This window comes from Danio rerio, chromosome 14 (assembly GCF_052040795.2).
Source record: "Danio rerio strain M-AB ecotype USA chromosome 14, GRCz13ab, whole genome shotgun sequence".
In the NCBI taxonomy this organism is placed as follows: domain Eukaryota; kingdom Metazoa; phylum Chordata; class Actinopteri; order Cypriniformes; family Danionidae; genus Danio; species Danio rerio.
Genome location: NC_141034.1, coordinates 2,918,818 through 2,932,500, shown reverse-complemented (window position 1 = coordinate 2,932,500; position 13,683 = coordinate 2,918,818). Strand labels below are relative to the sequence as shown.

The window sequence follows — 13,683 nt, the reverse complement described above, 5'->3', positions numbered from 1 at the left end:
GTGACGCGATACTCTATACCGGAGGAGATGGAGCGCGGGTCGGTCGTCGCTAATCTAGCTGCTGATTTGGGGCTGGATGTTAGTGGACTAGCGCAGAGAGAGGTAAAACTTGACATTTTCCATAGCAAAAAATATCTTGATATTAATAAGAGGACGGGGGAGCTATTTATTGTTGAGAAAATGGACAGGGAAACTCTGTGCCCTGCTAAAACGACGACGTGCTTTTTAAAATTAGACTTAATAATTGAAAGCCCATTGCGTATGTTCAATATTGAATTGGGCATCACAGACATTAATGATAATGCTCCTCATTTCCGACGGGACAAGATTGAATTGGATGTTTCAGAGTCGGCATCACCAGGAGAAAGATTCTCTTTGCCAAATGCGTTTGATCCGGACGTTGGTGCCAACACAGTCAAGACTTATAAATTAAGCGAAAATGAACATTTCACTGTTGATATTCATTCTGGTAGTGATGGAACAAAATATGTCGATTTGGTGCTCATGAAGGCTTTAGATAGAGAGGACAAGGCCGTTTATAACCTGATCCTCACTGCCATTGATGGCGGAGTCCCTGCGCGCTCCGGCACAGCGAGTATCATCGTGCGCGTTCAAGACACAAATGACAACGCCCCGCAGTTCGACCAGGCGCTTTATTCTCTCAATATCAGCGAAAATTCGCCAGCAGGCACTGTTGTTGTTAAATTAAACGCTACTGATGCTGATGAAGGCCCAAACGCTGATCTCACATACTCATTTACGCTTTACACTTCGGAGAAAACGCAGGAAATGTTCTCTTTGGATTCAAATACTGGCGAAATAGCAGTAAAGGGCACCATTGATTATGAGGATATGAAAATATTTGAGATGTTCGTCGAGGCTAAGGATAATGGGCCAGTTCCGCTGTCTGGTCAGTCCAGAGTCTCTGTGTATGTTACTGACATGAACGATAATTACCCGGAGATCACTATAAAATCACTGAAGAATACTGTTGATGAAAACATCCCAGTGGGTTCTGTTATAGCTCTGGTTGGTGTCAGTGATAGAGACACTGGAGATAATGGAAAGGTTAATCTGACAATGAACAGGGCCTTGCCGTTTCTTTTAAACCAATCATCTGATCATCTCTACGAGTTATTAGTGTCAAAACCATTAGATCGTGAAGTTGTCCCAGAATATGAGATCACATTAGTTGTGACGGATAAAGGGAATCCTCCCTTATCTGATAATGAAACTATAACAGTGCATCTACTGGACGTCAATGATAACGCGCCGCAGTTCCCGCAGACTTTCTACACCATACCCGTTAAAGAAAACAACGCGCCTGGAGCTTTACTGAGCTCTATAACTGCAATAGATCCAGATTTAAACGAAAATCAGTATTTAGTGTATTTCATCATAGAGAGGGAAATAGCCAACACCTCCATGTCCATGCTGTTCTCCATTAACCCGGAGAACGGCAACCTTTACGCGCTAAAGACGTTTGATTATGAGATAGAGAAGGATTTTCTGTTCCACATCGAGGCCAGAGACTCTGGTGTTCCTCCGCTCAGCAGTAACGTGACCGTTCACATTATTATCATGGACCAGAATGACAACACACCGCTTATAGTGTCTCCGTGGCGCGCGCAGGGCTCCGAGGTGAAGGAAACCATCCCGAGATCCACCGATAAAGGAACTCTGATCGCCAAAGTCATCGCCATAGACTCTGATTCAGTGCACAACTCTCGCATCACCTACCAGTTTCTCCAGAACACCGACGCTACGTTATTCAGCTTGGATCAATACAACGGAGAGATCCGGACCATGAGGATGTTCAGCTACAGAGACTCGCGAGACCAGCGGCTGGTGGTGATCGCCAAGGACAACGGAGAGCCCGCGCTCTCTGCTACAGTCACCATCAAACTGTCCACGGTGGAGACCGCGCTTAAAACCTACACTGAGGTGCCTTTGGAGTATGACATCTTCTCGGATTTAAACCTGTATCTGGTGATCGGACTGGGCTCTGTGTCATTTCTTCTGCTCATCACTATATTGGTGACCATCGTGCTCAAGTGCCAGAAGGCGAAGCCCAGCAAAGCGGCTCCTCCGAGCAGGAACAGTGTGATCAGCGAGAGGAACTCCACCATCGCGGACTCCACTCTGGTCTCCAACGATGCCTACTGGTACAGTTTATTTCTAGCAGAGACGAGGAAAGGAAAGCTGGTGGTCAGACAGCCTGTGCCAAAGGGGGCGAGATACATCGTGTCCAGCATCCCGAGGAGCACAGGACTGACCGAGACCAGCGACTCTGCTGCTTCTACTCTACAGGTAAGAAAACTTTTAATTATAGTATGTTATGAAACTGCCATTATGCACACCATTTATTATGCTATTTTAAAGTGTACATGATGAAAAAAAATGGAATGGAATGGAAAATTGCCTCTCTTTTCCTATTAATAATATATTTATTAACACAAGCAAGATGTTGTATTGCTTTTGGTAACACTTTATTTTGATGGTCCATTTGAGTATTATTGGACTCTCTGCTTAATATCTGCTGATGCTGCTCCTTCAACAGACATTTAACTGACTATTAGAAACTTTGCAAGTACATGTCAACTTGCGCTAACACTAACCCCAACCCTAACAGTCTACTTATAATCTAATGAGAATTAGTTGTCATATAGATCCAATGTAACTTAAATTCAACAAATGGACCATCAAAATAAGGTATGACCTTGCTTTATGTTGGAAAAATTTTAATCGCCCCATCATTGGAAAAATATTATAACATGTTTTGCTCTTGAAAAGCTCACATACATTTGTTTTGCAAGATCTGGGAGGTGTTTTTGATCTTTGTTAAAAATGGAGATATTGAAGAGACTTTTTAAGTCTGAAGTTGTGGAATGTGAATTTGTGTTTGATTAGATTTATTTTTTATTTAATTTTATTATTATTATTATAATTATTATTATTTTTTTATTATTATTATTATTATTATTATTATTATTTAATAATGATTATGATTTAATTTTAGTTTTACCTAAACCTTTCTGGGGTATGTTTTGGGGTTTGATTTATTATAAAACCTTGAAATACCTAATAAAGACATGTTATACAAAATGATATATTTATTAGATTAAATTTTATTGTCATTACACATGTACACTCTCAGAAAAAAAAAGGTACAATACCAAAGAAGGTACAAACCCTTGTCACCTTTTTATGGAACAGATTTGTACCTTAAGACAAAGAAACAAATTTGTCCCATTGCAGTTTGTTCCTTTAAGGACATTTTGTACCATAGGAAACCAAATTGTACCTTTGGTTTTAAAACTTGTATTATTTTAAATATTGTATTCTCATCTAAGGTACAAATCTGATCTATGAAGGCACTACAGTGACAAGAAACTTGTACCTTTTGTCAAAAGTGTTCCTTCAAGAACTATTTAAAGGCATTTTACTATGTCCAAAATAGCGTTGATTTATTATTAGTAAATGCAAGACATTAAATACATTTATAAACTGTGTTTTAAATTAAGTTTATTTTTATGTAAATGCAGCTTTTTCATTTACAATAAAGAATAAAAAATACTTTAACGTAACTCAAAATATCTATTTTTGCTAATCATTTCACAGCACTTTTCACTAAGCTGTTACAGAAACACATTCTCCCATGTACAATAAACACATTTGTCTTTCTAGGTTTCACACAATACCTTTATACTCACTTAAAAGTTTATTTCATTTACTTAATTTTAAAATAGAAATTTAATTATGCGAAAGTATTGTACCGAGATATCTACAATGTTTGATTAGTTTCACAAGACTAAAATGTCTGCATGAACAGTTTGCACATGCAGGACTTTTGCCTGCTCACTTGCATGGTGGAAAGCAAACGCCAAAAAAAGTGCAGATATCAATAATGAAACTGTATTTATCAGAAAATGCTTATAATGTTTATTACAAATGCCTTAAATGTGTAGTTCACAATACCTATAGTTTTGTTTTATCAGTTGCTTTGCATTATAGAACTTAATAGTTAATGTTTATGAGTTTCTTTAAGCAGATGCTTTTAAATGATGCTTTATGTTTTAATATGGAAATTATTCACAACTTTGCCTTTCCAGTAACATTTATCTTCATAGATATTATATAGAAGGAGTTGTCCAACACTTATGCGCCTTTTTTTATGAAAACAATCATGTATCTTAATCCAATTGCACTATAAAATGTACAGAACAGCATCATAAGAGGTTTTTTCTGTACCATATAAGGTACAACTTTTACAAAGGAACATTATTTGTACTATCTTGTACCTTTTTTTCTGAGAGTGTACAATTACGAAAACTCAATCAGCATCTTACAGAGTGCAAATACAAGCAGTTAGTGCAACAGTGATATATATAGTAAACATAAGCTACAATATATAGATAGAGGTAGTAGTATTATGGATAAAAAAGGATGATAACTATTAAAGTCATGCAAGCATGATCCGATATAAGATATAACAAAAAATGTACTAACTATAGACAGGTTACACAATTTAAATTAGACAATATGCACACTTTAGCAAAAAGAATAGATTAGACCAATAATAGTACAAGATGTACGTTTACATGTAATAATGCAATGGGCATGTGTGCAAGGAAAGAAGAGCATGGGAAATTATTTCCCCCCACTCTTGCGCTTAGTATTTCTGCAAATGTGCGGTGTTATTATTCACTTGGCCTGTTCATTGAACAGTGATTCATTTTGGACTGGCTCTATTTTGAACGTGATGTTTTTGCATCGTGCACAAAGCGTCGCTGTTGTCTAGCAATACGCCAGACAGAACATATTGGTTGCCATAATGTAGCGTCACACTGTAGTACCGGGTGATCCTCTCCTTCGCTGTCTCTTTGTTCCCCTGCGTCTTTCATTGTCAGTGCGTTTTAGGAGTATACTGGACTTGTATTTTAAATGAGAATGGCACCGTTTTTGGACGCGCAAAAATGGAGAAGGTACGTTTGGTTATTTCTGGTCATCTCTGCTGTGTTAAAGTCAGCATTTGCTGTTACGCATTACTCTATTCCCGAGGAAATGGAGGTTGGATCGGTTGTTGCGAATTTAGCCACTGATCTCGGTTTGGAAGTACAAAGTCTGACAAAACGCAGGATGCGCCTAGATGTGATCGCAAATAAAAAATATCTGGATATAAATAAAGAAACGGGGGAGCTGTTCATCGTCGAAAAGATAGACAGAGAATATCTATGCCCATCCAAAACTACAAATTCTTGTTTTCTGAAGCTCGATGCAACAATAGAAAATCCAATTAGGATGTTTAATATTGAATTAGAAATACTGGATATTAATGACAATTCACCCCATTTTCGACGAGACGTCATGCATTTAGACATTTCAGAGTCGACGCCAGCCGGAGAGCGTTTCTCTCTCAACAATGCAGTGGATTCAGATATTGGATCTAATTCAATCAAGACCTACTATCTTAGCGAAAGCGATCATTTTACTATCGAAATACAGTCAGGTCGAGATGGATCTAAACTTGCTGATTTAGTACTGAAAAAGGCATTAGATCGCGAAGAACAAGCAGTCCATAATCTGATACTTACTGCTGTAGATGGCGGAGTGCCTTCGCGCTCTGGTACTGCTAATATTATTGTCCAAGTGCTAGACACAAATGACAACGCCCCTCAATTCGATAAAGACAGTTATACTGTACACTTAAGTGAAAATGCTCCTATTGGGAGTCTTGTTGTGAAATTAAATGCAACAGATTTAGACGAAGGCCAAAATTCAGAAATTGTGTACACATTCAGTTTGTACACCTCAGAGAAGACGCAAGAGACATTCAATTTAAACTCAGAAACTGGAGAAATTCGAGTTAAAGAGATTATAAATTATGAAGATTTCAAAATCTATAATATGGAAGTAATAGCGACAGATAAAGCATCTAATAGTCTCACAGGGAAATGTAAACTAACCATTTTAATCACAGATATGAATGATAATCATCCTGAAATCTCCATCAGATCAGTCACAAGTCCAGTTAAAGAGGATGTGGCTGTAAACACAGTGATTGCAGTTGTTAGTGTGAGTGATAAAGACTCTGGAGAGAATGGACAGGTAGACATTCATATCTCTGCTGATTTACCTTTTGCGCTTAAAGAATCCTCTGATAATTATTATGAATTATTAGTTTCAGAGCCGTTAGACCGTGAAAAGCTTCCAGAATATGACATCACTATCACCGTGACTGACAGGGGCAACCCGCCGTTATCTGATAATGAAACTATCACTTTAGAGCTGCTGGACGTGAACGACAATGTTCCTCAGTTCCCACAGACTTTCTACACGATACCAGTAATGGAGAATAACGCGCCTGGAGCTTCACTGAGCTCTATAACTGCTGTAGACCCAGATCTCCATGAAAATCAGTATCTGGTTTATTTCATCATAGAGAAGGAAATAGCCAACACCTCCATGTCCATGCTGTTCTCCATTAACCCGGAGAACGGCAATCTTTACGCGCTAAAGACGTTTGATTATGAGATAGAGAAGGATTTTCTGTTCCACATCGAGGCCAGAGACTCTGGTGTTCCTCCGCTCAGCAGTAACGTGACCGTTCACATTATTATCATGGACCAAAACGACAACACACCGCTTATAGTGTCTCCGTGGCGCGCGCAGGGCTCTGAGGTGAAGGAAACCATCCCGAGATCCACCGATAAAGGAACTCTGATCGCCAAAGTCATCGCCATAGACTCTGATTCAGTGCACAACTCTCGCATCACCTACCAGTTTCTCCAGAACACCGACGCTACGTTATTCAGCTTGGATCAATACAACGGAGAGATCCGGACCATGAGGATGTTCAGCTACAGAGACTCGCGAGACCAGCGGCTGGTGGTGATCGCCAAGGACAACGGAGAGCCCGCGCTCTCTGCTATAGTCACCATCAAACTGTCCACGGTGGAGACCGCGCTTAAAACCTACACTGAGGTGCCTTTGGAGTATGACATCTTCTCGGATTTAAACCTGTATCTGGTGATCGGACTGGGCTCTGTGTCATTTCTTCTGCTAATCACTATATTGGTGACCATCGTGCTCAAGTGCCAGAAGGCGAAGCCCAGCAAAGCGGCTCCTCCGAGCAGGAACAGTGTGATCAGCGAGAGGAACTCCACCATCGCGGACTCCACTCTGGTCTCCAACGATGCCTACTGGTACAGTTTATTTCTAGCAGAGACGAGGAAAGGAAAGCTGGTGGTCAGACAGCCTGTGCCAAAGGGAGCGAGATACATCGTGTCCAGCATCCCGAGGAGCACAGGACTGACCGAGACCAGCGACTCTGCGGCTTCTACTCTACAGGTAAGGAATTAATATATGGCTTTTAATTTATAATGTATCATGAACAATACCAGGCTTTGCTCAGCACGGTTTTAAAACTTAGAATCAACCTAAAAGTGTTTTTCTTTTCTTTAGGTTTATCCATCCATCTATCTATCTATCTATCTATCTATCTATCTATCTATCTATCTATCTATCTATCTATCTATCTATCTATCTATCTATCTGTCTGTCTGTCTGTCTGTCTGTCTGTCTGTCTGTCTGTCTGTCTGTCTGTCTGTCTGTCTGTCTGTCTGTCTGTCTGTCTATCTATCTATCTATCTATTTAGTGCGCTAGCCTTGGCAAAAAAAAAAAAAGTTTATGAAGGATTAATGAAATGTTAATTGTTTTAAGTTAAATATGTCTGTCCAATTTATTTTATTGTCATTAATAATGGAAAATCTATAAGTTGTTTTTGTAATGGGTAGTCGTTTTATAATTCAAAGCAGATTTTATTTTAAATATTGCATATCTCCCCATGCAGTTTTCCGTTTGTATTTTGCTACTAAACCTGCTGCGTGTATGTACCACGCTAACCAATGCGCACAGCGTCGCTCTTCTCCATCAAACCGGCTCCTCTTCGTGTATCTCTCATTATAGCCGTGCTGGTGACGTGTTTGCTTTGTTGGCAGAAAGCTGTGTGCTCTGCTCTTTCATGAACACCGCAAAATGGTTTGTTCTGCTTCTTTATAACCAAACTATAACATTGGTAAACGCAGGATATTTATTTTAAGTGTCACCATTACTGGACTATAAATCGAAACAATGGAATCACGAATGAAAAGCGAGGCACTGAAAAGGTACGTGTCCGTCATCATTTTAATATCTGCTCTACATACAGCATCTTCTGTCACTCATTATTCTATATCCGAAGAACTGGATGAGGGATCTATCGTGGCTAATTTGGCAACGGATCTGGGATTAGATGTTAAGACACTGAGTAAACGCAAAATTCGCCTCGACACACTTGCAAATAAAAGATATCTGGATATTAACAAAGAAACGGGAGAGCTGTTCATTGTGGAGCGAATCGACCGAGAGCTCATTTGCACCACCAAGGCGACAGCTGCTTGTGTTCTTAAACTGGATGCTACAATCGAAAATCCCGTGCGAATGTTTAACATTGAGCTAGAAATCATTGATATTAACGACAATGCTCCACATTTTCGAAGGGACACAATGCATTTGGACATTTCAGAGTCAACGCCTGTGGGGGAACGATTCTCTTTGAACAATGCGGTTGATCCTGATATTGGTGTTAATTCTATTAAAACATACTACCTCAGTGAAAGCGATCATTTTTCAATAGAGATACAAACTGGAAGAGATGGATCGAAATTCACTGATTTGATACTGAAAAAGCCTTTAGATAGAGAAGAGCAAGCTTCGCATAATCTGATTCTCACTGCTGTGGATGGAGGAGTCCCCGCGCGCTCTGGCACGGCCAGCATTATTGTGCGCGTTCTGGACACCAATGACAACGCCCCTCAATTCGATAAAGACAGTTATACTATAAATCTGACTGAAAACGCGCCTATTGGAAACCTTGTAGTGAAACTAAACGCGACAGATAAAGACGAGGGAACAAATTCTGAAATATTTTATGCTTTTAGTTTATACACTTCAGAGAAAACACAGCAGACTTTCAGCCTGAATCCTAATAATGGAGAAATCCGAGTGAAAGAGCTGATTAATTATGAGGATTTCAGGATCTATGATATGGAAATTATAGCAACAGATAAAGGAGCTAATAGTCTTACAGGAAAGTGTAAAGTAAAGATTTTAATCACAGATATGAATGATAATCATCCTGAAATCTCCATCAGATCAGTCACAAGTCCAGTTAAAGAGGATGTGGCTGTAAACACAGTGATTGCAGTTGTTAGTGTGAGTGATAAAGACTCTGGAGAGAATGGGCAGGTAGACATTCATATCTCTGCTGATTTACCTTTTGCGCTTAAAGAATCCTCTGATAATTATTATGAATTATTAGTTTCAGAGCCGTTAGACCGTGAAAAGCTTCCAGAATATGACATCACTATCACCGTGACTGACAGGGGCAACCCGCCGTTATCTGATAATGAAACTATCACTTTAGAGCTGCTGGACGTGAACGACAATGTTCCTCAGTTCCCACAGACTTTCTACACGATACCAGTCATGGAGAATAACGCGCCTGGAGCTTCACTGAGCTCTATAACTGCTGTAGACCCAGATCTCCATGAAAATCAGTATCTGGTTTATTTCATCATAGAGAGGGAAATAGCCAACACCTCCATGTCCATGCTGTTCTCCATTAACCCGGAGAACGGCAATCTTTACGCGCTGAAGACGTTTGATTATGAGATAGAGAAGGATTTTCTGTTCCACATCGAGGCCAGAGACTCTGGTGTTCCTCCGCTCAGCAGTAACGTGACCGTTCACATTATTATCATGGACCAGAACGACAACACACCGCTTATAGTGTCTCCGTGGCGCGCGCAGGGCTCGGAGGTGAAGGAAACCATCCCGAGATCCACCGATAAAGGAACTCTGATCGCCAAAGTCATCGCCATAGACTCTGATTCAGTGCACAACTCTCGCATCACCTACCAGTTTCTCCAGAACACCGACGCTACGTTATTCAGCTTGGATCAATACAACGGAGAGATCCGGACCATGAGGATGTTCAGCTACAGAGACTCGCGAGACCAGCGGCTGGTGGTGATCGCCAAGGACAACGGAGAGCCCGCGCTCTCTGCTACAGTCACCATCAAACTGTCCACGGTGGAGACCGCGCTTAAAACCTACACTGAGGTGCCTTTGGAGTATGACATCTTCTCGGATTTAAACCTGTATCTGGTGATCGGACTGGGCTCTGTGTCATTTCTTCTGCTCATCACTATATTGGTGACCATCGTGCTCAAGTGCCAGAAGGCGAAGCCCAGCAAAGCGGCTCCTCCGAGCAGGAACAGTGTGATCAGCGAGAGGAACTCCACCATCGCGGACTCCACTCTGGTCTCCAACGATGCCTACTGGTACAGTTTATTTCTAGCAGAGACGAGGAAAGGAAAGCTGGTGGTCAGACAGCCTGTGCCAAAGGGCGCGAGATACATCGTGTCCAGCATCCCGAGGAGCACAGGACTGACCGAGACCAGCGACTCTGCTGCTTCTACTCTACAGGTGAGATTCATATTTATATTTAAATCCTGTTTATTTTCATATTTTACAATTTATTGTGGCTTCTGAAGCACACAATCCGAGGTAAGAATATTTGAAAGGGGTAACGTTAGTAGTTTTTTTATATAATGCTTTAATTTCAAAAGATTTACGCAATTTCTTTTTATTTCAATGTAAAAAACGTATATATTTTAAGTTTTAATACATATTTGAAGTTCTCCACAGATTTTGAGGCACCTCACAGTATGTGCGCCAAGTGGCGCTGTAGTCTCACAAGTAAGCTTGTAGATTTCTCTGCGTGCGTAATTTCAGCGTCACTATCATAGTTGGCCATTCTGCAATGAGCACTGGTTTTGTGCGTCTCTGTTTTTAATGCCAAATATTGCAGTTTACATCAAGGAAACTTTCATTTTTCAGATCTTCACTAACAGTTTTGTCTACATCTTAAATTTGGAGTATAATCATATGTTTTGCTGCTGCATGAACTGCTTTGTTCTTTCGTCGTAACCCTTTTATCAGACAATGGATTCTGATTTGAACGCCCTGTCATGGAGAAGGTACGTCTCGCTGCTTTTCCTTTTATCAGCGGTTTGCCGCTCGGCTCTGGCTGTTACGCACTATTCTGTCCCGGAGGAGATGGAAGTGGGGTCTGTCGTGGCTAATTTAGCTACTGATTTAGGGCTTGACGTACAGACTTTGATAAAAAGAAACGTCAGATTAGATGTTATTGCTAACAAAAAATACCTCGCTATAAACAAAGACAGAGGTGAGCTGTACATACAAGAGAAGATTGATCGTGAATATTTGTGTACTGCCAAAACGACGTGTTATCTAAAAATGGAGGTTATCGTGGAGAACCCTGTGCGAATATTTTATATCGAGCTGGAAATCACTGACATAAATGACAATAATCCTCAGTTTAGACGCGATACTATTAATTTAGATATCACCGAGTCAACATCAGCCGGTGAGCGATTCTCTGTCAGTAATGCGGTGGATTCTGATGTCGGCTCAAACTCTGTTAAAACGTATTATTTGAGCAAAAACGAGCACTTTGACATTGAAATTCAGTCTGGGAGGGACGGGTCCAAATTTGCAGATTTAATATTAAAAAAGGCGCTAGATCGGGAAACGCAGGCTGTTCATAATCTGATTCTGACAGCAGTGGATGGCGGAGTCCCTCCGCGTTCAGGCACGGCCAGCATCATGGTCCGTGTGTTGGATGCCAATGACAACGCCCCTAAATTTGACAAAGACAGCTACACCATCAATTTAACTGAAAACGCACCTATAGGCAGCCTGGTGGTTAAATTAAACGCTACAGATCTAGACGAGGGTTCTAATGCAGAGCTGGTGTATTCATTTAGTCTGTATACATCAGAGAAGACACAGAAAACATTCAGTCTGAATCCTGACAGTGGTGAAATTAGAGTGAAAGAGATGGTTAATTATGAAGACTTTAGAATTTACGATATGGAAGTTATAGCATCTGATAAAGGCACACATCCATTATCAGGTCAATGCAAATTATCAGTGTTAATAACTGACATGAATGATAATCATCCTGAAATTTCGATTAAGTCATTTCAGAGCACAGTTAAAGAGGATGTGGCTGTAAACACAGTGATTGCAGTTGTTAGTGTGAGTGATAAAGACTCTGGAGAGAATGGACAGGTAGACATTCATATCTCTGCTGATTTACCTTTTGCGCTTAAAGAATCCTCTGATAATTATTATGAATTATTAGTTTCAGAGCCGTTAGACCGTGAAAAGCTTCCAGAATATGACATCACTATCACCGTGACTGACAGGGGCAACCCGCCGTTATCTGATAATGAAACTATCACTTTAGAGCTGCTGGACGTGAACGACAATGTTCCTCAGTTCCCACAGACTTTCTACACGATACCAGTCATGGAGAATAACGCGCCTGGAGCTTCACTGAGCTCTATAACTGCTGTAGACCCAGATCTCCATGAAAATCAGTATCTGGTTTATTTCATCATAGAGAGGGAAATAGCCAACACCTCCATGTCCATGCTGTTCTCCATTAACCCGGAGAACGGCAATCTTTACGCGCTGAAGACGTTTGATTATGAGATAGAGAAGGATTTTCTGTTCCACATCGAGGCCAGAGACTCTGGTGTTCCTCCGCTCAGCAGTAACGTGACCGTTCACATTATTATCATGGACCAGAACGACAACACACCGCTTATAGTGTCTCCGTGGCGCGCGCAGGGCTCGGAGGTGAAGGAAACCATCCCGAGATCCACCGATAAAGGAACTCTGATCGCCAAAGTCATCGCCATAGACTCTGATTCAGTGCACAACTCTCGCATCACCTACCAGTTTCTCCAGAACACCGACGCTACGTTATTCAGCTTGGATCAATACAACGGAGAGATCCGGACCATGAGGATGTTCAGCTACAGAGACTCGCGAGACCAGCGGCTGGTGGTGATCGCCAAGGACAACGGAGAGCCCGCGCTCTCTGCTACAGTCACCATCAAACTGTCCACGGTGGAGACCGCGCTTAAAACCTACACTGAGGTGCCTTTGGAGTATGACATCTTCTCGGATTTAAACCTGTATCTGGTGATCGGACTGGGCTCTGTGTCATTTCTTCTGCTCATCACTATATTGGTGACCATCGTGCTCAAGTGCCAGAAGGCGAAGCCCAGCAAAGCGGCTCCTCCGAGCAGGAACAGTGTGATCAGCGAGAGGAACTCCACCATCGCGGACTCCACTCTGGTCTCCAACGATGCCTACTGGTACAGTTTATTTCTAGCAGAGACGAGGAAAGGAAAGCTGGTGGTCAGACAGCCTGTGCCAAAGGGCGCGAGATACATCGTGTCCAGCATCCCGAGGAGCACAGGACTGACCGAGACCAGCGACTCTGCTGCTTCTACTCTACAGGTGAGATTCATATTTATATTTAAATCCTGTTTATTTTCATATTTTACAATTTATTGTGGCTTCTGAAGCACACAATCCGAGGTAAGAATATTTGAAAGGGGTAACGTTAGTAGTTTTTTTATATAATGCTTTAATTTCAAAAGATTTACGCAATTTCTTTTTATTTCAATGTAAAAAACGTATATATTTTAAGTTTTAATACATATTTGAAGTTCTCCACAGATTTTGAGGCACCTCAC

At 41.1% G+C, this 13,683-nt stretch overlaps 4 protein-coding genes across 4 annotated transcripts in view; all 4 read left to right on the top strand.

Annotated features, from left to right (window-relative positions):
- The window catches only part of pcdh2a1 (protocadherin 2 alpha 1), a 264,980-nt gene that overhangs the window by 69 nt on the left and 251,228 nt on the right, over window positions 1–13,683 (top strand). The window contains exon 1 of the mRNA NM_001024166.2: window positions 1–2,310. This exon is cut by the window's left edge and continues 69 nt beyond it. Coding sequence (NP_001019337.2) covers window positions 1–2,310 — 2,310 coding nt within the window. The remainder of the gene's footprint in view (window positions 2,311–13,683) is intronic.
- The window catches only part of pcdh2a2 (protocadherin 2 alpha 2), a 259,967-nt gene continuing 251,228 nt past the window's right edge, over window positions 4,945–13,683 (top strand). The window contains exon 1 of the mRNA NM_001024167.2: window positions 4,945–7,350. Within this exon, the coding sequence (NP_001019338.2) occupies window positions 4,945–7,350 (2,406 nt within the window). The remainder of the gene's footprint in view (window positions 7,351–13,683) is intronic.
- Window positions 8,135–13,683, top strand: part of pcdh2a3 (protocadherin 2 alpha 3) — a 256,777-nt gene continuing 251,228 nt past the window's right edge. Inside the window, exon 1 of the mRNA NM_001024168.2 lies at window positions 8,135–10,531. Within this exon, the coding sequence (NP_001019339.2) occupies window positions 8,135–10,531 (2,397 nt within the window). The remainder of the gene's footprint in view (window positions 10,532–13,683) is intronic.
- LOC147840753 (protocadherin alpha-C2-like) lies at window positions 10,845–13,623 on the top strand. Its single transcript, XM_087281081.1, has one exon. It carries the CDS (start codon window positions 11,051–11,053, stop codon window positions 13,508–13,510), a length of 2,460 nt encoding a protein of 819 aa, XP_087137207.1. The 5' UTR covers window positions 10,845–11,050; the 3' UTR covers window positions 13,511–13,623.

Excerpts from the sequence above, each read along its gene's own strand:
- LOC147840753 (XM_087281081.1), top strand. The coding sequence starts at position 11,051 with ATGGATTCTGATTTGAACGCCCTGTCATGGAGAAGGTACGTCTCGCTG.